Source organism: Helicoverpa zea, chromosome 3 (assembly GCF_022581195.2).
Source record: "Helicoverpa zea isolate HzStark_Cry1AcR chromosome 3, ilHelZeax1.1, whole genome shotgun sequence".
In the NCBI taxonomy this organism is placed as follows: domain Eukaryota; kingdom Metazoa; phylum Arthropoda; class Insecta; order Lepidoptera; family Noctuidae; genus Helicoverpa; species Helicoverpa zea.
The window spans coordinates 677,489-703,763 of record NC_061454.1 but is presented as its reverse complement, the minus strand read 5'-3'; the positions used below and the strand labels follow the sequence as shown (position 1 = coordinate 703,763).

Genomic DNA, 26,275 nt, shown 5'->3' with positions numbered 1-26,275 from the left:
AGATAAGTGATATTTATTTGTTTTGCACATGTTATAAGGTACTTTTTATTGAGAGATGTTTAATTGATGTAAACCGTAAAGCACAGCTTTTTTTTGGAATTTAAATATGTAAAGCATTGTTCAGAAGTCCTGCTAAAGATTTGCAGATTTGGTGTCCACCGCATTACATCAAAAACATCAACACCTTGAAGCTTTTCGAGATACGTAAGTATCATTATGAGATCGATAGTCACGAATTGCCTAGCTTAGCAAAAAATAAATCATTAGGTAGATATTGCTCAAGAAGGAACCTAGAGGGTTTTAGTCAGTAAGAGTCTGACACTCCCTCACACTGCACCCACAGCAGGATAATGTCTTTTGATGATTTCCCACAAAAAAGGTAGAATCAAATTGGCCGATATTCGTAATCATTTACGTCAAGTCAAAGTGCCATAAAAATATATTAACCGCATAAAGATTACTTGATCAATGCAAATGTATGCAAATCGTTTGTTAGTCTAGCCGCAGTAGTCGGGCGGAAATGAAGGGATATAACATGGATTGTTACTGTTTTTATAGTTTGTTTATACAAGTCAATAATAGGAGATCAGTATTCGATGGTAATTGGCTCGTTAGAGGCAGGTGGTTTGTGTAAAATTTAGATTTTCTTCTGAATATGTTAGGTTGACTGGAGTTTGGAAAAAATATAGATCTTAAAATGATACGTACGTATCTCTGCAATGAAGCTGGATAGTTTATTTGGTTAATCTCATTAACAATTGGTCCGATTTGAAACATTTCTCAGTGTTAGATATCCCATTTATCGAGGAAGGCTATAGGCTACTTTTTATCCTGCTGCGTGAAGCCGCTACAGCGGAAGCTAGTATGAAATAAAATTACTAAAATACCTATACCAACCGAGACAATACCTACCAAGTTTTTTAGCACTGTTAACATTCCAAACTCACATTTTGACACGCTCCTGCCTACCACATCTTCGATAGAAGGCGTGATATCAAACATACCTGTCAGTGAGGTCATCGCCCCGTCAGGCCGTCAATGAGCCAGGGTCCTGTCAAATCTCTCATTTTTTCTTACCTATCTCCCGATCGCGCCTTTGTACTATAATTACTTATGCCACAGAGTAAAAACTTCAGTTACTTAATGCCCTTGGTAATTATTTTGTAGCTCCCTTATTGGTTAATGATGGTATTCGTTTGAATGATAAATTGTTTTAGGTTGGTAAGTATGATTTCAATTATGGGTTTTAATGGAACGTTTGTTTTATTTTTATTCATTTTTTAAAGATGGCTGCTAAGCTTCTGATGGTGTAGCTCAACGTGATGGCCAATTATACATCGAAGGTGATTAATCTAATTTATCTAAGTCTAAAATTCTACTGGACCATAAAACTCTTTGAACCATTTTCTAACAATAATTTACTCCACCAAACAAAAGCTGTCAATTTACCCTTGACAGTTCTGTCAGCAGTCAGATTCGACAGATAGTATGAATACCTATACATATTTGACGGACGTCCATTTTCAACATTCATTTGTTTAAAACCTTGTTGTAAGAATCAAAGAATAGACACAGGTGTGGTGAAATTAACCTGACATGAAAGAGATCAATGAGAGGTGCGTCAATACTCTAGTGTCAGTAATTGATTAGTTTTTCAACGCACTACCGCATATTCGAGCCAAAATTCTTCGAATAGTGATGGTTGCTCAACTCCATTTGTATCGTCTAGTGAAATGGCACGTGACTAATTTATATCGAATTTGTTTGGGGCACATCAATCAGTGTTGTCGGTAAAATGGAGTGCAGAGACAATGTAAATGTCTATTCGGGTGTTAAAAGGTAGATCGGTGCTCTTTCATGCTGTTGGAGTTATAAGGCTCTCCAAACGTTAGTCAAAGTGCTACAAGAGCTATAACTAGATGTTTACGGCGCTTCAATTTGGGTTGTCATGATGCTACACTGACTTCGTTATCGACATCGATAATTTGTCACGCAATATAAATGGCACATAAGCATAGGAATCGCCAGATGGAAAGCCACTCATTACCAAAAGAAAAATGAACGTTAATTTAAATATCTATGATAGTCCCACTGCATTTCTCTAGCATATGGCGATTCGATTCCTTGAACTGACCTCAGGTCACGGGTCAGTTGGTCCGCTGAATGGTTGCTACAGCCTGTTTTGATTTACCATCGCGGCACGATTGAGCCGTCAGGACAACGCGCTTTGTTTGGGAGAAACCGACGGGTGTTCCGGTTCGGGATAGGTAGGAGTCTGTTTGAGTAGTTAGATTGATGCTAGGTCTTTGATTGGTTAACATTAAGAAATGCTAGTGGTAACCAATTATTAAAATGTTATCTTAAATAAAGACTTACATACATTTTACCTAGAATTGGTCATAAAATAATAATTTCTCACAAATGAGCTATTTAACACTGAAATCAATCACTGAAAAATCCTAAAATTAAAGGGGTCGTTTCTGAGTGCGTTCAACGTAACAAACAATGTCAGTTTCATTCAGTATGGATAACCTACAAGAGCTACTGGTCGTGCCGTTGAAAAACTATATAACCCAATGCCACCCAATGAGCAGTTCTAGCTTACAGCGCAAAAGTCCTTTTAATCCACGATCGCGTAGTTAAACAAAATAAATGAACCCTAAAACTAACTGCGAGTTTAAACAATAAACACGACTGAGTTACGACAACTGGCCTCGTGATGGATGGCCAGTGTCGTCGTATTGACCATCGATCGTATCAATGTATCCGGCTATTGTGATTTATCGATATGACAAGCGGTTACAACACTAGTGCGATAGAAAAATTGGGAGTATTCATATTTTTTATATTGTGTATATAGCAACAAAGTGTGTGCTAAGTATGAATGTAGATGGATGGAGAGGAAGAGGAAGACCTAAAAAAAGATGGATGGATTGCCTGAAAGAAGACATGAATGAATAGGAAGGGAGTGAGTGTCAGTACATGACGAGTGACAGGGAAAAATGGAAGAGAATGACATATTGCGCCGACCCCAAGTAAAATTGGGAACAGGGCAGGAGGAAGATGAAGACAAGCGGTTACAACACTAGTGCGATAGAAAAATTGGGAGTATCAATATTTTTTATATTGTAAATAAGTGTTTAAATGTTATTACTTAAAATGACAATTGTTCAAATATTGTTGATAATAACCCAAATTCTTAGTGAAAAACTTTTTTAATACAATACAAAAACTCTGCACAACATGATTTAGAACAAAACAGAGTTATACATAACTGTAGTGTAAGGTAAGGTAATCAGAATGACATCATATATTCAAACATACTTGGGTACACTCCCGGTGGGCAGCGATGAGGAGTTTTTTGATGCCATTTTATAATTGTTTTTAGTTGTATATATGTATAAATAAGTTTATTTTTACGCCATGTAAATATGTTCTAATAAATATATTCAAACATTGAAGACAATCTAAAAGTTTGCAACTACATGTACATAGATAAATCCCTTTCCTTTATTAATTCATAGACTGCTCCATGTACACAAGTAATATCGATAACTAAACTCGATTATTACCATAAGCACAACACTATTCCTGTGAGTGATTTAATGACTTTATTGGTTCATAAATAAATATTTAATTCATTGATTGGCATGCGCACACATTATGTAGTCTTCTGGTCCATGAATGGAATTTAAACCATGTGTGTTCAGAATATATTAAATAAGAACATGCATCGTTGTATAAATAATTAATTAATTAATTATTTTCGAGTTCTTTATAACGGATGTTCAAATACTATACACACTAGTTACTTTGTGGTCCAGTGGCTGTGTCTGTCCTTATTAGATCAAGTTCAATCTTCATAGAAAATACCTCTACTTCAACGAAAGGCCTCTTGTGTCAACAGTTGGGATAGGTAAAAAGTACCTTAATTTTGAATGCGTTTATTTTTACTAGGTATAGGAAAAAATACTTTTTTATCAGCATCCAAATATAGTTTAATAAGCATTTTTAAGTAAAATGTGTTCAACAATTTTGCAACTTTAACACAAGATGAACAAACGAGTCAAAAACATAAATAAACCGTTTTGAAAGTCAAATAACGTGACCTCTTTCTTAGTCTAACTTAAAAGACAACCCTTTAGTAACACCCATAAAAAAACATCATACGCAGTAGTAAACTTGCGTATAACCGACCTCGATATTCACAGATCGCACACCAAAACCTTCACCGATTGAGACAATAGAATAGTGATGGGACGCGTCGATAAATCGGTCCCGTTGAGTGATTCGGCCGTCCGGTCCGGTCGCACCGGTTCGGCCGGACCGCCCCCGTTCCGTAATCGTACGATAACCAGCTTGGCAATGGTCGCGGGAATTGATACCACTTTGTATGGTTATAGGCCTTTGTGGTGATAAAAGATGATCTATTGTGTTGTTAACGCGGCTTTGATAGCGAAGACAAATACTTTTGATGAATGTAACGGCTAGTGTTGTGCTTGTTTTGTGTCGGGAATTTTGGGATTACCATTATGAGTTGATACTGAAATGTAAGACGCTTAATAAGTGGGTATCCATCCTGAATTCTATTTCTACAATAATATTGTAAAGCTGTAGAAATAGTTTGAACGCGCTATTCTCGGGCACCCCTTGGCTGAGTTCAAAAGTTATTTTAATGTTATATAGTCTATTTCCCGAGCAGGTTTAAAAAATGCTTTTTATCAGAGTGCGAAGGGAAGGTAGCACGGGTCACAGGTAAAACCGCTGACGGTCGCTAGTGGGAAGTTTGGTGCTTTAGAGACAGTTATCCAGCTGTGGGAGGATGCTAGAAATGCAAGTAAAAACAAGTAAAGTTGGCAGCAAATCTATTATTTTAATCGACGGAACAGATAGCTTGTAGATAAATAATATTATAGCCTAAAGGCTCACCAAATACGGGTGTGATGCGTGTGCGTTGCGTTTAGTGTTGTGCATAAACATCGATAAATTATAAAGCCTATATTTACACGCGAGCCATCTCTATCGTTTATATCGACATCAAAATTTAATGTTGCACAGAATTTGCACTACCGCTATCACGGCCGGTGGTATCATAATGTGTCGTAAATTATATAAGTGGGGTCAATCTGGCCACCTCGTAAGTATTTTTGTGGTGTTATAACACACCTTTCTATAATGTTAAAAAGCTGAAGATTTTTTTGACTGACCGCACAAATCTAAAGAACTTCTGGCCGTTAGAAAGACCATTTATCAAGGAAGGCTGTAGGCGGAGTAGTATTTATTTGATTTTTAGAATTTTAAATTTGTTAAGACTATGTATTTAGGTACTGATATTAAGATTATATTCAAGTATTTCTGTATTCAACCCCATCAAAATGCGAACTATTTTATAAACAATCATTTTAATCTAATTTTAAATAATTAATTTAGGAAGTCTCAACCAATCCCCAACTCCTGGCAGCCCTACGTCGTGATAAATGCGTCCACCTGATTGAGACTTATTCCTTATTACAGTGTTATCGGATTGCGGGTACATGATGACAATATTATGCAGGATCACGGACTAAGGAAAGATGAGCGGAGACGCCATAATGCAGGTAGGTCAGGCCTTCTTCTACGTCAAATAGGTATGGTGGTCATGACCAAAACGATCAGTTATGTATGAGTGAAGTAACGCAGCGTTTGGGTTCTTTGGGACATTTTTCAACGATTTTTGGTGTTACAAACAATTAAGATGTATAAGGGCGAAGATAGCAACGTTCCTTGTCCCCCGCACACCCGCATTTTGGCGAGCTATTTTCTTAGGAGATTTTCCGTATTGGCACCTCCGCTAGTTATTTTGTTCTCCCTGTGCGGGATGCCTTCAGCCAGTTTTATCTGATGTGGAAATAATATAGAGCTCGGCTATGATTGCGGGTTGCCTAATGTAAGTAACTGACTGATTTATTGACGTGCTCTGAAGTGACGGGGGTATATTTAATTGCAAGTATGTGTAAGTGTTACTGCTGTTTTTGCAATAGTTTTAGTTATGTAATAAAAGTTATAGGTACAGATAGGATAGGTAGTGATATTAAGGCGCGAATGTATACTATTTGTTTATAAATATTGTAAGTTATTTCTACCAATTAAATACTTAAGACTTTCTCATTATGTATTTGTGAAAACTGCAAAAAAATCCGTGCAATATTTTATATGTTTATTTTTATCTCAAACAGAAAGACACTTCAGACCACTGTTAATTCTTAAAGTTAACAAACATTAATTTTAACAAAAAATTATTTGCACATTCATTAAATCAATCCCTCTCTAGCTCTAAAAACATGAGCAGCAAAGTTAACCAGGCTTCCAATCCTATCAGAACTTTTATCCGAGACTTAAACTTCAAAGGTGCATCGTGAGTGCATATTTGCATGTAGCGCCTCGATTGATTGGCTCATTCGGATGATTGATCGACCAAGAGGTACAACACTATACCTGTATTATAAAGAGGGTTCATGTAACTATTGTCGGCAAGGAAGATGTTTGAGATATTGTGTTTAAAGTAGAAAATAAAAGTTTTTTTTTTAATACAAAATATTTAAAAAGTAGATAATTTTATGTGGAATAAATGAATACGGAATAAAGTATTTAACAGTATTCCAATATTGAAAAAAAAAATATGCTGGCTTTTTTGCGCAAAGCGTTTTTAAAATAATAAAAAAATATCACATAGTGCTTTTACTACATAAAGTTTACAGCTTATGTAAACGGTGCAATAAGGCACCAATTAAAACCACTGTGAAAACCTTTAAACAATTACGTCAATTAATAAAAGTAAACATTTTTATTATTTAATTACTTTAAAGACATCTGACGACGTATGTCCATCGTTAATCAAGAGACTTGGTGTATTACTGTCCATCTCTGGAGATGCAGCCTCCGCTTTTTAATTAAAAGAGGCAGTAAAGCTATGCTGGATTACATTAATTGGGTAAAAGATTGGTTTCAATTTTTATTTTACATGGGAACATGGTGATTTACTGTACGAAGTGGCCACTGTGGGAATCAAATTGGATCGGTGTTTTAAAGATTTTTTAAATTATGCGACGAGTTTGAACATGCAATCCTCTGAACGGAATATTTAAAAATTATATTTCAAATTACTTAATAAAAATCTTTGAAACATTTTGAAGAGAATAGGGAGAACTTTGTAAGAATAAATAATACTAAAAAGTCAAAACATTTTGAACAACCTTTGGCCGGTAACAGGCGAGTTTACCCTACCCACGTTAACAGTATCCCGTAACGGCTGTTATTATTCAATTGTTGAACAAAATATGCAGATCATAACCTGATGCATGTTGCAGCCGTCCAGATTTCATTGATTATACAACATCAATAAACTGATATTTTTGACAGGAAATAATCGGTAGTGTCGATGATCTTACGAATATTTTATATCTCTGTATAAAGCTTCCAGTTTTAAGTCTGAACTCTGGTTAAGTGATCGTCTCTAATAAAATGCATTTTAATTCTATACTACATATGTATAATATCATAAAGATGAAGCATTTCGTTTGTTTGTACTTTAAAGGTTTGGAACGCATTTTCACAGTAAAAGAAATATTTCACAGTTGGAACGCTACACTATTTCTGAGTAACATAGGCTATATTTTAGTAGTATATAATAGAGCTGCTAGAATGTAGCTATGATCAGTCTAGACCCTAATGCTTTGTCAGCTCTTATCTAATTTGCCCAAATACATAATATAGACCTATTAACAAGTGACACAATTAACCAGATCTAAATAACTAACATCTCTCACTCATTAAGCTGTTATCAGCAATTTCATGAATGGATTTGGCAACGGTACAGCGGCGGGTCATTGACCCCGCGTCGCGCGATAACCTGCGCGTGCGACTTGAATGAAACTTCCTTAGATTGTGTCTGGATTGTTTCATGTAGGTGCACTTTGTTCTATGATCCTTATATTAATATTAGACCGGTTCTCGGTATGGGGGTTCATTTATTTTGGAATGTCTGGATCATATTCGTGAATCGGGCTAATGTTATCTAGTTCTATTGAGATCACATTTCGTTATTTCTACTCCTGTTAGATAGATATTTAAAGCTGAACGTGTATCCGCTTTATATTGAACTTTTCGTTTGAACCAAAGAGTACGATTTTATGAGAAAAAATTACTCATCATATCATTATGTATTTCCCGACGTGAAATTGAAAAGTACTCTTCATTGTTCATGTACAGGTTCCATTTTATCCCCTCAATTTCTTAATCAGTTCAGCTGTTTAGCAGAATTAATTTCAAACTATTAGCAGGCATACAGTCTGAGTCTTCTTTCGGAAATAATACCAGGATGCCTATTAATAACATCTGAAGGTGCTAGTTTTTGCCATTGCAATGCTTTGAAACAGGTTTGCTATTTTTTATGAACTTCAACCTTTTTTGTTAGTTTTATTGACCTCAAGCTTGTATATCACAGATGAGTTCATGGACTCAAGGATTAGCAAAAAGAACCATGACTGGTATTGAGATTATGACGTTTTTGCACGCCATACCGAAGTTTATCTGTTACAATGTTGTATGTAAACTTATTTCTGAAATTCTTCACTGCTTCAATAAAATTGTCATAGGATAGCATCAAAATAATTAGCTTAAAAAACCGGGGTTGTAACATGCTATGGCAGTAAAAATAAGTCTGTCAAATGTTACACTTTAACGACCTAAAATTACAACTACGAAGTAATCCTAATCACTCATTGCACAATAGTAGTACTAAAAAGTTTGAAACAATCAAAACATTAAGGTTAACGATACATTGACGACCACAGTAAAAACAAGACCACTATGCCATCATATCCTAAAATAAAGACCACACAGCGATGAACAAAACACTGAATTTATTATTAAAATGGAAGATAAGGGTTCCCAAGATACAAAGACACCTAACTTTTTAGCAAAAAAAAATTGAGTTCACGGAACCTGATAAGAGCTGGCCGGAACTGGCGACCTGCTTGGCAAAGGTCGATCGTAAGTGGTCCAATTGTGGTCCAACGAGATGCCAATGTGAGGCCAAAGTGATCCAATTACAAAGATTTACATGGAATTGGAGCGATCAATATGACGGCGAAAGGCGGAGAAATTTTTGAAGATTTCTTGTACTGGTAAAGTGGAATGATGGGACAATGTTAGCGAGTGTAATGACAAAGATGAGAGGGTAAACGACAGGCATTATGTCATAGTTCATCGTCGTCAAAGGTATCTTAATTGCATGCAATCTTATTTGGGAAAAGGCTAGGGAGAAGATGATGATGCAATGTTATTTCTGACATTCAAAAGGGAAATATTACCTACATTTCTCAATTTTCAATCTTCGACTTATATCACTTATATCAAAAAGTTCAGCCGGTTGTTCATAAAAGCTTTAAATTAAAAAACGCTTTATAGTGTTAGTTTTTTTTTTCATTTTCATTCGGGCAAGCGTCACAATGTCTACCTAAATAGTCCACACCACTAAAATAGTCCACGTATTGTTTCAGTGACAATGTCGGGGACGCATTAGAAAGTCGTTAGCGTTCGTACAATAATGCACACATCCTGCAGAAAGGTCAGTGCGCGTGCGCAGGCCTGTGAAAACTTAGTCGCCATACTGTTTATGAACCCAAGAGACTTGATGGAAGTAGAGGAAGCTAATAATATGTCTGTAGTTAGAATCAGTTAAGTAATAATTTAAGACAAGGTGACTTCAATTATGGCAACTGAAGAATGTATAATTGATAAACTATTGAAGAAGAATGCTAATCCAACTTTGCATAAAATGAGAATCGAAGCAACACTATGTTCAGAACTTGAGAGTAAAAGTTCTGTTGTCTATTCTATGTTATCATTAGCAAAAATATGTTTCCGAATATTATCTCAACAAATGAATGTTTGTATGAATCTGATCTATCTACATCCGCTGGCCTGAATTAAAGCCGAAAGCTGATAAACTTAATTAATAAATAGTCCAATCTAGTCGACATTTCGTAAGGAAGTGAGGTTATCAATAAATAGAACCAGAATAATAAATATTATTTTAGATGTATCTGGTGTATATGACATCTTAATTTTATCAAAGTTATTTTAAGATTAATCTTGGTTATGGGATTATTCTATGATTTACAGGCCTTTGGATCGCATAGAGCTATACATAAGGATCAAGATAGGTTTTAGTTTCAGTAATATTTTTAAATCTTTGTTCCATTCCTGAAGTAGGCTCAAAGCAGGTGGTATCTGCTTCAAGATTTTCAGAAAGTTCTAAAGTATTTAAATATTGTTGTACCGAGGAATATCCGAAGAACGACGATCCGTTATTAGTCTATGGTTACGATAAATAACGATTGTCTATCTAAAATGTAAAGCTTGAAAGCCAGGAGTTGACGAGCTTTTTCTCTTAACATTTAAGGAAGGAGCAAGTCAAACCAACAGTATACCAGCAGTCATAAATTGGTCCTACAAACTTCACGTCCCTACTTGAAAACGGCGAATACAGGCTTTAATTACCATGACACTATAAAGTCAATATCATCAGATTTATTCGAAGGACAATATATGCTGAAGCATCTCAACATTTAATTCAACGACATACCATATTTAAGTCCAAGCCACGTCCTATGAAATGGTTGATACCGCCTCGCTGGTGGAGGCCTGGGTTTCCTATACCCGGAGCCACACGCCGGCGTGCAGCACAGGTACGAGAAGTATCTCTTGTCCCGGATCTTCTCAGCTGCCTTCAGTCTCTCCCGGGCCAGTCTGCCCGCGCAGCGCCGAGGGCTTGATACAGCTACTGCCGAAGCAGCTACGGCCATAGCCGCGAACACAACCCACCAATGCATCACTGCAGCATCCTTTAACTACCCATAATGCTTGTGGAGCATATCAGGGACCACTCGCACAAACGTGACTTATCACCATAGAACACCGTTCAACACTTAATAAAGTTTAACAAACTTAACTCCAAACAAAACTGCGATAACTATTCATTAGAAATAGCACGGTAACTTTAAACTATTTATGAGTAGCTGATTAAGTTCAATTGAACTTTTTTGCTGGCATTCCTGTAGACTTTGAACCTCCGGAATCTGCTTGATCTACGATTCTTGATAACAGTACGTTTTTAAGTAACAATATATGATCGTAACCGCGTGTTATTGTGGGGAGATGTTTCGGTAAGGTATGAAGCGCGTGCGTCCACGCCGGCGGTGACACGGCGACTGGCAGACCGAGTTGTTACCGAGGACTACGCACCACGCTATCCTGGGCTGCTAAGATACCGCTTTTGGGCAAAGCTTGCAAAGCTTTGCGAAACTTTGAAGTTTGATACGAAATCATAGCCTCTGTGTTGTCGAAGACGAGAATAGATAAGGAGCTTTTCAAAACAATTCTTATATAGTAAAATAAACATTATATAGTAAAGGAAACATCTATTAATGTCGATTTTAAACGATGTTTTTGGTTTGGATAAAGCTTTTGATTACAAATAATTCTTATGTATTCGCAAATCCAAACCAACTTTGTAACATTCATGGACTTTTAACAAATCTACTTCGGTCCAGCGTACTTAAACTGCTTTTCAACACACCACTACACTGAATCTAACTTTGAGGCCTCAACATGACCACGTTGTTCAAGTTCAAAAAGCGTCATCTTATCGTCCTGTCAGCCGGCACGCGAGTCCACTAATTAGGGCGCGTTCAGATCTACAGATTGCCGCTGTGATAAGCGATGATAAAAACGCGCGGGTGGTCGGCTCTGTCCGTCCATCACGCCTGATAGCCTCTAGTGCAGTGTTTCCCAAAGTGGGCGATAACGCCCCCTTGTGGGCGCTGCAGGTCTCAAGGGGGGCGGTAAGAGACCCAGAAAGAAAATAGGGACGTTGTGTAGAGGCCTGGGGGGTGATTTGTAATTTTATTTAGCTAGGAGGCCTCTTAGACAACGACTTGTGAACATCAACTAATATGAATTACAAGATTGCTCAGACTCGGTTCTATATTTCTCTCCACGTAGTTCATATATCTATCCTATTTTACTGAATATAGAAAAAATAAAAATCATGTCAATGTCAATCGGTCGCTCCGTTTCGTAATTAAAGTAGACACAAACAAACAAATAAAAAGGCAACAGACACACTTTCGCATTTTGATAGTTATTAGTACTCGTAGATATCTATCATGTTTTAACAAGTTTTTGTTAAATAACCCGAATTGTGAATTCCTGTATCAGTCGGCTGGTTCAAGTTGTCCGACCAGGATGGCACGGGCGGAAGAGACAAGTCACTGAGGGTGCCATTCTAATCTGCAAAGCCTAGGTTCACTTCATTATTCAAATTTTAAACAAAACTACAACAGTGCATGCGCAAACAAGGCATGACGTCGAGGCGGCACTGGAGGGGTGCCAGTCCGGCTGTCACCCCTCTCTTTCTCGTTTATTTATGTTTTTTCCCGGTTTACTTAAATTAATTCCTCAAAGTTATAAAAAAAAACAGTTTTTTCAACATTTCTGGTTTATTCTGCGCCCTTTGAGTCAGTCAAAAAATTTTGCGCTCGCTGCACTCGCGCCTTTCACTTAACAGTGACTATTTTCTAATTTCTTTAGGTATCATTGCGTCATAAGAATAAAAAAAATTGCGCTCGCGGCTTCTTCTCTTTGCAGTGTTTTTTTTTCCACACTTGTTGAGGTACTTTTGTGCCCCAAAACTAAACAATTTGCGCGGTTTTTTTAAACTTGTTTTGGTACTTTACTCTTCCAAAACTCAAAAATTTCGCGCTCGCTGCGCTCGCGGCTTTTTCACTTGTGACTGGTTTTTATAAAACATGTTTGGGTTCTATTATGTCCCAAAACTCAAAAATTACGGGCTCGCTTCGCTAGCGCTTCAAAAGTTTGCAGTGATCTGTCTCCGGTTTCTTTATGAGGCAAAAAGCACCATGAATTTTGTCGTCTTTTTGGGGGGTGCTCAATAGGTAGTCCGCCCCGGGTGCCACCCGATGCTACGCCGCCACTGTAAGAGTCAACTTGAGACCTAAGCGCCGCGGTATGTTACCTACCTGCGCTCAGGTTTCAAGTTGCGGGTTATAGTAAAAGTTTCGTTTAGAACTCTCCGTTAATAAACATATATATGTCACAATAATTAATTAATTTAATTTGAAGTTATAGTGGTTTTTAAATAGGTGAAAAAATGGGGGGCGCTAAAAAAAATATTTATTCTCAAAGTGGGCAGTAGACAAAATAAGTTTGGGAACCACTGCTCTAGTGGGTGGACTGGTCTCTAGTTGTCTGTTGTCCCATAACGAAACTGTTGTTCTGGTACCATCGATTTAGTTTTGACCATGAAGGTGTCATTGTTCTCTTTGAAATTGGAGATAGTGGTCTAATCTTGTATCGAAGATTGGGATCGCTTTAAAACTTTATGGTTCGACTTACAAAATCCAAAGGTTTTCTATGGAATATAATCCAGTGAGAATAACCACGGAATAATTCTTCAGGTACAAATATAATTCAGCTTAATTGATATCCCACGTATCATTTAGAATAGGAAGAAAATGTACTATACTTAATACATTTTACATTAAGCGATTTCCAATTGATATGCAAAATGGCTATAAAGTCAACAAACATGTCGACAGGGGACACGAGAACATAATAAATAGTTAAGATATGCAAGTTAGTGAAAGGAACGAGGGCTAACCTATCACGATTGCTCAGGACATGTAGAAAGTGCTGCTTTTAAACACATTGCTGGGCTAAAAACTATATCCAAAGGGGCAATTTCCCGCAGTAGATGAGAACATTTTCAGAAGTTGGGTAAAGGTTTGTGGAAGGGACGGATTGATTAAAATATTGCGTCTTTAGATTGGTCATGATATGATACAGAGTTCTTACATAATAAAGTGGTAAAAGCATTTGCCTCTCAAGAACGAATGTGCGGATTCGATTCCAGGTCAGGCAAGAGAAACTTCAAGGAAGACATCTAAAAGAAACCTGGATTTCAAAGTCCAATCAGCCTTGAGCAATTGTGATGATTAACAGTCATTCATAAACTTTATGAGAAGGGCTCTGCAGTAGTTGATGATGAAGATGAAAAAAATAAAGCTTTTGCAAAAAGAAACGAAATTGGACCGAAAGCTTGTTCTTCAGAAACAACTAACTTTGCTGTTTTATTATATGTACTGTTTAAATGGGTGACATATTCACGATAAGATCCTATTCTATGTAATGTGCTGATGTATTCTGTCAGATAAGCAAATTAACAGAACTGACTGTGTGCCCATTATTTCGCTTTTAGGAATTAAACGATGATTCACATCGGTCCACATAGATCGTAGGATGTCGCGATAATTTGCTACTCGAATTATTAATGGCTGTCTCTAGGTTTCTTAATTTATACTATTTTTTTTTTGTGTAATAGAGAATTTTCTTATAATTTACAGTAGTTTATTGAACCATACAATCAACTAAAGATCTAAACTTTAACCAACCTTTAAAGCACTAGCCTCTTAAGCATTAGTGCGGGTTCGATTTCTACTCAGGCATGTACCAATGTAACTTTAAAAATCGTATGTATATCTTGGATACTAATCTATATGTATATATAAAAATGAACCCCGCTTTCCATTGTCACGACATAACATGAAAACGGCTTGACAGATTTGGCTGAAAATTAGAGGGGAGGTAACTTAGACCCGGGAGAAGGTTTTAGGATAATTAGTCTTTGTCACCATCCGGCTACGGGACTCGGGTGAAACCGCGGGCGAAAGCTAGTGACAAATAAGATTAGCTTCTCACAATGAAAGGTTTGCTACACTCTTTCCGAATCGAGGTAACAGGGTTTTCTCCTTACACTACTACAAATAACTGTACCATTGAATTGAATAAACCAGATTTTGATGAATAGCGAATAAAACACTGGGCTACACAATGAGCAGTATATCAAGTAGACAAAGTGGCGCAGGACTCGTGAGGCCCCCGATTAGATTACATGCGCGTGCCGCTCCCAATCTGCGCCATTGTGGCTTGATAGCTCGTAATGAATGGCTGTAGGACAGCTCCTTGATTATTGCTGCTAATAACTTGATAACTTTCTAAAGAACATTTTTGGCTTTTGAATCTCGTGCCTACTTTCTTGTTACCTGCCAGTCAAAGCTACGCTTCATGTATCCGAAATGGGACGACCAAGAATATAACAACGCTCTGTAAGCTCTACAGTAAAGACGGTAATGAATTTATGGATAGACAATTGAGAACTACAGAAAATTATATTTCATCGGCCCATTTTATATTGAACCAGTCTAGGTCTAATGCTACACACAGGATGGCCCCTAACATATTATATCTGTCGATATCCTTAACGTGATAGGTACATCAAAAGTTTGCCTTTCGCAAATCATCACTGCAGTTTGCAGAAGAGCGTACTACATTCGTTACTGCGTATAGTCTACCTAAAATGCTAAATTAATCTCCAAATACTTTTTGCTGGACAAGTGTCCAAGTAATAAATCTTCCCGTTCATCGAACGCGGTCTTCTCCGAACGATGTCTATTTGGGAAGCGCACGCGCCGCTCGGTCAGACGGATTGACGCCCGTTGAGTGCCCTTCTGGCTACTACGCACAATATGTTATGAGTCAGCCGTGAGTTATATGCAGTTGCATCTTTTTGCTTTAATTGTAGTCTGGGTATTGCTCATTTGGGTTGTTGCACTATGATGCATCATAGACTCTTTCTTTTATATTTTGCTAAAGTATATTCGGAATTAGAGTTACTTGCTGCAGTGTATGTTACCTAAAAGTTGACAGCAGTTACAACTTTAAACATACCTGATGAAACCATCGAAAACCATTTTGAAGGAAATAATCGCTAACTTTCATACTTTCTTGTGTTACAAAATAAATAAGTAGGCCTGCGTTTTTGCTTACTACGTATACGTAGGTTTTTCAATACAGGAAGATTTCCAAAGTGCAACCTACAGTCATAAACTATACCTACACCAAGCCCGTCACCTCAGGCATCCGATCTATTCAGGTGCGCGGGCGCAGCAAAAAGGCGACGCAGGCTATTAATTGCGCGGGCGACAACAGCGACGAACCGACAGACAGGGCGACGCGACGTTCACATACTTCACTGTATTTATACTTTAGTTATGCCGTGATGACATGCTGAGGAGATGTTTAGGTGGCAGGAATAGACCTGCCTAGACCAATGGGCTTTAGTAAACTAATGCTTTATTTTTCCTACAGATAGATCTAGATACTCAATAACAGAGAGGAAACTAGAAATGATGGGATGAAGATCGTGACGGCTATCACCGAAATTGGTGAGATGATAGAAAGATGAAATTGGAAGGTCTTTTTCCAGCAGTGAGGCAAAATAGACTAAGAAGAAATTATCAAGCTTTTCAACCGTTTTCAGTGAGTACTACTTTATGTACCCGGAAGAAAAGTAACCAATAGTCTTCCTTAATACACCGATTTTTTGTTTGCAAATTAGACTAGTAGTTCCTGCACAAACAAACAAGCTCTTCAGCTTTACAATATAACTACAGACAGCATGTTTATCGACCCCGCAATTTGTCAGATCTACCAAATCTTTCGGCAACAGGAGTTACTTATAATGTGGTTGCACAAATGCACGTGCAGCCAATGTTTACTCGACACGTCATCAAAGGCGATATGCGTGTGCGCATGTGGTGTGAACATCAATGGATGCTCTGATCAGTTATGAAATGGGCGCAAGTGTTTATATCATGGCTTTGAGACTGCTACTGTTGGGTTAGCGATCATAATCTATGGTTTAGATTTCTCATCAAAATTTAAATAACAAAAATATAGAACCCTTTTTCTGATGCAGTGGGGATATGCGTACTTATAGTTTCTGCTAAGTAATCTGTGCTTATACTACTTTAAGGGGTAAGGTAAGGTTCAAGTGCAAAATAAATACCTACATAAGTAATTTACCTCTAAAATCCCATTTACGTTTATAGGTGGTTAAAGCAAGTGGGTTCCTAGTAACGTATGCGGTTATTATTTAATAACTATCGTTTATATTTACCCGACTACGGCGAAACTAAAAGGAATGGTTCATGTTTCTTAACAGGCGCTTGCGGTTTGGTGTTACAAGGAACAAGTTACTCAGACTGGATAGAAGGAATAATTGGTAAGTTTTCAGACTAGGTTAGCACAGTCGGAGTCAGTAAAACCGACATGAAAAACATATAGAAATATTAGTTTTGGTTTTTGCTCGAAAGTCACTCTACCCTACCGATTTCTATAGCGATATTTCAGGAGACTTGAATGAAGAAATACGCAATTTACTTTTAAATAGGAAGCTGATTAAACAAGCTCTTTCAAACATTTCAACCTCTGTGGTAAATACCATGCCAATTTTTATCTATAACTATTTACAGGCAGCCTATATCTGGCATACAGCTTTAACTATCAGATAACTAACTGAAACTCTATCAGTAACCTTCTTTTGTTTGCGCTTTCCTTTAACATAGTGTCGCATCTTTTAATTTTAGTGCTTGCTGCTCTTTAGCTGCTCGACTGCTCGGGATCTTTTGAAGTTCTTACCAAAGCAACTCGGTGAACTTACTCCGCGTGAAAATAAACTGCAATAACTACACCCGCGGACATTTATACCTACCAAACATTGGACAGTTTAATATGGAACTAGAAGCATTTCTGAAACCTAAAAGCAACCTTCTTCGTAAAGATTAAATATTATCTTTGTCATTAATTCACTTGTTAAATTAATAGCATATTTCAATAAAATGTGTTGAAAATACTGACTTATTTCCCCAATATACAAAAAAAGTAAGGTCTCAGTTTGTAGTTGAAGTTTTAAACTCCGGCTTATGTTACCAAATCAAGGACTAGGTACCACTATTTCAGTTTCACAGTGTAAAGTATATTTATATCGTACATGTATGCCAAACATAGTTACAATTCGTGGTCCGTTTATTGGCACAGCACCGGCTGGTTAGTTGTAGCTACATTTTATTGCAAGCGAGTGTAATGATTCATGTGGTGTAAACTGCGCCTAGTTTTGGTGGTTTTATGTCAACAGTGATTAATCGGTGTTAGTTAACAGTTTAACGGGTAGGTAATAAATAAAAGATAGTTTATTGGAACACTAGTTTTGAGCTCTGAATGAACTCTAGTTTGGTCAAAAGACCTCGCACACAGGACTTTTTTTAACTGGGAGAGCTCGGTCATATAAATCAGTACCTATGGAGATTAATGGTAGAAATTACAACGATTAGGTATCTGGCCGGTAAACCTACTGAAAAGTTTGGTTGAACAACCAATTTTTGATGAAGAAACTTATTTAACTTTCTAAGCATATCCGCGATATTTAAACAGTATTAATCATTTTACCACGTTTTACTCCCATGATAAAGATATAATTACCCAGCTGCTATAATCTATAAACATAATAAAAGTCGTAAAAAGCATTGCAATAACTTAGCGTACAAAACACACTGAAACCGACAATTTTAAGTAATCAAAACGAATGGCCGTACGTCGTGACGACACTGTTTACGCGCTGTAACATTGCTGATGTTAGGGTTGCCATCATATATTTAAGTTAGTCTTAATAAATAATATTCAAGTCTATACTTACATAAAATTCTATTGTTTCTTTGTTCGTTTGAAAACGATTAGAAAAATTATTTCACTGTTAAAAACCTTTCAGGTTTTCAGGTTATGTTTTATGCCGGTACGGGCAATAGTTCCCAAGGAACGTGAGTGAAATCGCGGGAAAACGACCAGTAAGTAATAAATCGCTGAATAAAGTAGTGTTCCTTAATAACCACTTATTTTTCGAAATGACGGCGGATAGAAAAGTATAGAGAAAGGTCAACATGCTGCGCCGATCCTAAATAAAATTGGGATGAGGGTATGAAGATGATGATGATTTTCCAGTCATATTTTAGCATCACAGGTATTTTTTCAGCAAGATAATTGACTGTGTTACCAATAGTGACAACTTGTTTCAGAGAAAAACTTGCTCTTTCCATACCAAAGGAAAAACTTAGTAGGAAATGAACAATAATAATGAAATGAAAACTATAACTTATCGAGACTTGCCAGCCCTAACCTCAACTGTAATGTCTGCTACACTACATGATGTTGTAAACCATACATCGCTAGTTCACCGTACATTATAAAATAACATGGCGATAGTGAACGCGCAATGTATGCTGTGCAATTCAGGACTATCTGCAAATAGCTGGAGGTGGCGGGAGCAATGCGGTGGGTCTTTGGTGAGGTTCTCAAAGTTTTATAGGTAAATGGAGTAGTTATTTAAATATAAAATATTAATAGTATTTAGAAAGACTTCCTATTCATTATAACATAACTAGCCTTCCGCTCGCGGTTTCAACCGCGTCCCGAGATAACTGCTTCCCGTAGCCGGATGGTGAAACTATCCTATGTTCTAACTGGCTCTAAACTACCTCCCTGCCAATTTTCAGCGAAATCGGTTCAGCCGTTCTTGAGTTATAGGTGGAGTAACTAACACGACTTTCTTTTATATATATAGATGGTATTCAATAATATTATATAAATAATATTTAAGACAGCATACCTTCTATTTCCCAGCTAAAGTTATTATTCCTTAGGTACCTAAATTCTTAAGCAATACATTTTAATATATTCTGATCTTCATTACTTCCATCATCAAGTTTCAGACTCACATAAAGTGTTTAAAAAAAAGAGTTTTTATCGTATAAAATTGACACCAAAAAACGAAACCCTTCTTCATCAGTCGAGTAAAAAATATTCTTCAATTTGAAATCAAAGTACCTCTAAGATGTTTACCTTTTTATAATAATTTATTATATATCTTAACCACATCTTAGCCTATAAATGTTGAGACCCACAAGGGCATGTTCGGAGCAGTTTTCAAATTACGCAAATTGTAGTGCGCGTGGTACTAGCCCTGCAAGTTTGTACAGACTGAGCCTAGCCCTAGGTTACGTGCGCTAAGTGCGTGCCTTAACCCTGTGCTGGGTTATGTAAATATGGATTCTAGGGCTTTATAAAACTGAAGAATAGAACTTTTTGGTTTTTTTATCATTTCGTGTTTCCACTTTTGTTGTGTGTTTTCACAATATGCTACGGTTGTTCCATAGTTAGAACCTTAAACTATTTGTCTATTGCAAAGTAAACTTTGAACACTGTAAATGTAAAAAAAAAAATATCCTATCAAATAACTCATTTTTATCGTATAAATCCAGTGAAAACGTCGTCGCTGACAATATACACATCACCTAAAAAGTAAACATTGAAAACAACGCCATCTATGATTCAAAGCTCGAACTACAAAGTCACTCACCCAAGCAGCCAGTCGCGTTCAGCCCGTAATGTTCATCGAGACAGATATCGCAAGATGGCGGCGCGGCGCCCGGCGCGCATGCGCACTCCCCCGTTACTGCGTCGCACGTTGTGTTTAGTGCTGCGGTACCGCAGCGGCAGGCTGGACAACCCGCTGATATGCCTGGACAAAATGCGTATTATCGTCATGATTTTTATAATATTCATATATACCACCCACCCACAAGGCGATTTCCACCCGACTCGGGGAATCAAACCTGAGAATTGGTGCATAGCAGTCACGTTCGCGATTACTAGACCACCGAGGCTCCTTCACTTAGGAAGCGTGTGAAACCGCTGGTGTAAGCTACTTAATATATTCGTGTAGGTACACATAGGTACAGAATATGAAAGTCAATACATTATCCAATTTAGATCAATATTTGCTATGGATGTAGGTACGTATCTACCTATTTTCCGCGATCGTCATGGTGAATGACAATTTTGTAAAATTATCTTTGAATCCAGTAATATACCTTAGCAATAGACACCGCAGTATCTATAAAACTGTACCTAAACCAAATGTTCTGATAATTCAACTTCAAGATGCACGTGTTGGAGCATGAGCACCCAATAAATATAAGTTCTACTTTCTATCAAATCCATGAAGAAAAAATTACTGAGAGATATGCAGTAACGGAAAATCTCCTTATTCTGCGGGTGTTCGCGGGACGAGGTGTCTCCCCTACACGCCTCCTTTGGAACCTGTCTAGTTCGAGTAAAAATCGTCCACAGATATCTTAAAGAATCCGAACCCCTCGTTGCTTCACTGGTAGTCAGCTGCATCTGGTAAGACTGGTTAGGCTTGGAAAATGATGATGAAGTGTTAAGTGTACCTCCATATCCTTGCAGACAGGTATCACAGGCCCGGCCGGCCCAGCCGGCGCGGCAGGCGCAGTGGCCGGTCCGCGCGTCGCACGCGGCCGACAGCGCGCCCGCGCCGCACGCGCACGACACGCACGACACAGCCACGCTCGAGTTACTTGTGCTCGTGTTGCTTGTACTGCCGCCGAACCAGTAGCCTTCCTGTGTAAAAGGAATGTTATAGGGAGTGAGGTTCTGATTTCGACGACATAACGCCACTTTTTGGTGGGAAATCATCAAATGATGGATCATCCCACTGTGGGTGAGCGTGAGGGAATGTCAGATTCATGATTTCCCACAAAATAAGCACGCACAATTTTGTTTTGTTATAATTGGATTTATAATGACGTCTCCTAGTCAGGTATTGTCATCAGAACTCGGAGCGTGCGCAAAATTTCTACCTGATCGAACACCGGGAAGTGGGTCAAAATAAGATTCCAAGATTTTCCTACGTCCATAGTAAGTTACAAGTGAAGCTAACAATAAGCGCATTAAATAATAAAAATATTTTTTAGACGATCGATAAGTGCTGTTTTGCAGAATCCGAGATCCGAGATTGAAGATGATTTTTGTTTTGTAGTAACTGTAAAGTAATACTAATAAAGAATTGAGTATTGAGTAATTGTACCTTGCACAAGTCACAGCGGGCTCCCTCGCTGTGCGGCGGGCACGTAAGGCAGCGGCCCGTGCTGGCGTGGCACGGGGACCCGCCGCACTCGCACGCCACGCACTGGCCCCCGGGGGTCGTGGGGGAACCCCAGTACCCGAAGTCACAGCTGTGGGGACAGAACACAGATAAGAACAGCTGGACAACGCAGAACTTGCATATAAAGCGCTTCGTAGGATATATAGGTTGGTGTTTACTCCTTTTGTGTTCTTCTTTACTGTTATCATACACATACAAAGTATGTAGTGATAACACAAAGTACGTATAAAACAAAGCCGCTTTCTCTGTCCCTATATCTCTATATGTATGCTTAAGACCGCACCGCGGATTTTTTGATTTTAGATAGCTCCGCCCACTACACTTCCGCGTCTATCGCGTCGCGCAAGCTATACTCTTCACTCAATGTGTAAAATTTGAATTTCGCGCCAATCGCACACGCCGAGGTCAGCGCGGGGTCAGGAGAACCGAACAGGGAAGATAGGGAGCCGCAACTTACCTAAGTTTTTTATTTTTTGATCGGATTTTTTTTTTGTTGTACTTACAAAAATTATTTGTAATGAAAACTTTTTATGAAGAGTAATATGATAATTTGGACGCGTATGGTTGTGTGTATGTATGTGTGGTGTGTCGTGTATGTGTGTTTGTATATCCAGAACGGATGAATCGATATGTATTTAGGTTTTTTGTTTGAAATGAAATTAATCGGGAGTGTTCCTAGCTTTATTTGGTGAATATCGGCCCAAGATGGCCGCCGCCACAAAATGGCGAATAACATATTTTTTTTACAATTCCTTCAGTATGGATATCAAATGAAAGGGCTTGATTAGTATGTAGAATCATGTATAATATTATTTTAAAGTCCAAGATAGCCACCGCCAGAAAATGCTGAATTGCATTGTTTTTTTATAGCTCTCTCAATATGGGTATCAAATGAAAGCGTTTGACCAGTGTTAAATAATTTATACTAATGTTATAAAGAGGGAAGATTTGATTGTTTGTTTCTGTGGATTGTATAAGCTCTGAAACTGCTTAACTGATTTGATTTGCTTTCACAATTAGAGATTTACACTATCCCCAGTGAATGTAGGCCATATTTTATCCGGGCACAGGAAGAAGTTCCCCGGGAATGCGGCTAAAATTGCGTTAAACAGCTAGTAAAAATTAAGTGGTTAAGGAATAAAAGTGTCGCAGATCTTGTGTGTTATGTATGCTATAAATGTATGTAGTGAAGCTGTAAGGTATCAAAGAAGTAATGAAGCTAAGTAATTCATTTTTAAACATATTTATTAAAACTGAAATATAAATAATAATATAATGTAAAAAAAAAGAATTTATAGTATAACACGGTCTCCATAGATTTTTTGTTCTCAGAGTGCTTATAGTAAGTTCAACTCAGTCTTGCGCGCGGTTATGTGTGGGTAACCCTTGTACATATACAGTGACTTTGTGTGCGTGACAAGAGGTACAGTCGGGTACAAATACAGTTATTTAGGGGTTACGGCTGTTTAAGGAAAAACAGTTATTACGTGATTTAATGTTTATTTATCTGTGTAAATATCTATTGAAATTATTAAGTTAGTTTTTGATTTGTTTAATACCCAATAAAAATATTTATTTATTTATAATGATTCTGAATCGCTACTTGAAAAATCAAGTCCACACTTTTATTTATTGTCCTCGTACCCCGAGCTAGAAAATATGTAAGGAGTATTTAATTCATCTTAGATATTTCACCTCATTTATTTCTTAGATACTGTCAATGTCAATTTGAAAAAACTTATGAGAAAATAATGAAAAACTGTAAGATGTAATAATAAAAAGCTTTGGATGTTGTTTCATTTTTTGAAACGCTACCTGACTCCTTAAACATTTTCTTCGTGAACAACTAGACATTTTTGTAAACGACTGTACCCATAACAAAAAGCGATAAGAACACGTCATGCTCGGACGACGTCACTGTCACACGAGCGAAAGTTGTATATTTACAAGCCGACGCACACATAGGGCCGCGCGCAAATCTGAGTTATCGTCACAAATTATTATACCTACGGCCGGAGCGACAACATGCGCAGGTCCGACCTCGACGAGGGCTATCGCCGGACTGGCTCGTCTCCGTACACATTGTGTATCAATCGCTAGAGCACGGACATAAGGTTCAGAATTGCGTAGCGTCTATCATGATCGCTGCCGCTCAAAAAATCCAATATCTTAAAACTTTAATTAAAAATGTTTGGTAATAGTTATGGAAAAATGACTTTGACAGAACGTTAATATTGATGTTAAGAATATATTAGAGTAATTTTGAAACATAAAAATAGTGTAACTTCCTTGTAATTTCAAAAATAGTACTTTTTTAGACGTGTTTTCGGAATTAATTATGATCGAGTAAAATTATCAGTATCGTGTTTTCGTTCTGGCAGAATCTAGATAAAGATATCAATTTACCTATATCAAAATTTCAGATCCATTGGTAAGCGGGTAGTCCTATAATTTGGCATGGCAAACGGCTCTCAAAATCACGGTGGCGTCTTAAATCTTTAAATACATAGAGATTTAATAGATAGAGTGATTGAAGAGGAAGGTTTATATGTATTTAGTATCAGCATTGCACCCGTGCGAAACCTGTAAGTGTCATAGGAATTTGAAGATTGTTATGCAAAGCTAGTGTTGATACCATGTCGTTACCAGTTATTACCACGTTGTTACCATGTCGTTACCACGTTATTACTCACTTCTCGCAATGGTCGCCGGTGTAGCCGTCGGGACACTGCGTGCAGACGTACTCGTCGCCGTGAGCGCTGGCGAGCGCGCAGTTCGGGCTGAAGTTGTTGCTCGCCTCGAACAGCGGACACGCGCATGGCTTGCACGCACCCTACAGTCAAAGTGGTTCATTGAGGATGCAGCTCTTGTCGAGTTTATAGATCACGTAAGTCCGATAAACGGTGGCCGATTTTTTGTAGGAGAAAAATAGAATCTACTGAACCTTCTATGCAATACTTCAACGCAAACGTCCTACAAAAAAGTCGGTCGGAAAATCATACAGAAAATATAGGTAGTCCTAAAAAAAATCGGCCCAATGATCTGTCCTACAAAAAGTCTGACAGGGGCGGATAATCTTACACTTGTTAAATATCTTGCTTCAAGCTACATTTGGCTCCCTCCATTTTGGTTATTTTAAGGAAAATATTGGTCTCGGCTACAATGGTATTCATGATTGTTCAAGTGTTGATGATGCTTCAGGAATAAATTTTATCAAATAGGTACTTACTCAACATCAAAAGAGAACCTTGATATAAGGTATAAGTGTTATACCTAAATGGATTTAGTAGGTACATATGTTTTTTTTTTCTAAAACTTATCCAATGATGACCTCATTTAATCCATCGATGGGGAAAAACTTTTGCCGTTCTACTTTAAAATTAAGTCGTGGGTAATGGTGATTTATCTAAAACGATATCTTAATATATTAATAATTAAATTAACGACAGGCTTATGGCTGGCTAGGATTTCCAATAAACAGATTAATTCGATATAGAGAAGCGAGCTCGATAAGATTTCGTAGATAGTTTATTTTATTTATAGTATACCTATTCTTGTGCACCAAGTTTCTATCTTTATTACATTACTTTGTTATGTTTATAAAACACAATGGTCTTCATGCACTGAGTTAATGACCACATTTTACAAATAGAAATATTTCCTTGTCAAGTAGGAACCTAAGTTCTTAGGCTTAATATATTTTACTACTTGCTACTAGAGGTAGTATAGTACCATCGGAACTTGTAAAGGACTGCCTATCTGACCTCCTCAACCCAATTATCTGAGATAACCAGATACCCCTTGGTATATGGTTGTCAAACTTTCTTGTTTCTGACTACTGCAATTTTAAAATTGTAATTTCCCCGGCAAAGCTATGTTCATGATATTTATAAGTTAGTGTTGTACCTGTACAGGATTCCCGTAGTGTCCCGGGAGACAGCGCTCGCAGCGCGGACCCGTAGTGTTGTGCTGACATGGGCCACATGGCCCATCCACTGTTAAAAACAAACAAGAACGGGCTTTAGCACTCATACATACTTAAGAGATACGCTCTAAAAAAAAAAACATTTCCTGGCATCATAATCCTCCGAGCCTTTTTCCCAACTATGTTGGGATTGGGGTCGGCTTCCAGTCTAACCGGATGTAGCTGAGTACCAGTCCTTTAACTTTTCCTGGCAGTCGACTTATAAAAATGTCATTATGTCTTTATGTTCAGAGAAAATTGTTTATCGTCAGTACCCTACTTATTTTAGATTCTTCCACTATAACACATAAATCTCTTAACAGGAAAATTAT

General features: G+C 37.6%; 2 protein-coding genes across 2 annotated transcripts in view; both read right to left on the bottom strand.

The window, feature by feature from the left end:
- The window catches only part of LOC124645704 (laminin subunit alpha-1-like), a 73,394-nt gene extending 62,159 nt beyond the window's left edge, over positions 1-11,235 (bottom strand). Inside the window, exon 1 of the mRNA XM_047185559.1 lies at positions 10,628-11,235. Within this exon, the coding sequence (XP_047041515.1) occupies positions 10,628-10,874 (247 nt within the window). The 5' untranslated portion in view covers positions 10,875-11,235. The remainder of the gene's footprint in view (positions 1-10,627) is intronic.
- A 9,168-nt stretch (positions 11,236-20,403) lies between these two features.
- On the bottom strand, positions 20,404-25,994 carry LOC124645703 (ice-structuring glycoprotein-like). Its single transcript, XM_047185558.1, has 6 exons — positions 25,886-25,994; positions 24,673-24,812; positions 21,902-22,049; positions 21,246-21,435; positions 20,923-21,002; positions 20,404-20,533 (listed from the first exon to the last, which is right to left on the bottom strand). The coding sequence occupies exons 1-6, from the start codon at positions 25,969-25,971 to the stop codon at positions 20,404-20,406; spliced, it is 774 nt and encodes a 257-aa protein (XP_047041514.1). The 5' UTR covers positions 25,972-25,994.
- Between the last annotated feature and the right edge of the window lie 281 nt (positions 25,995-26,275).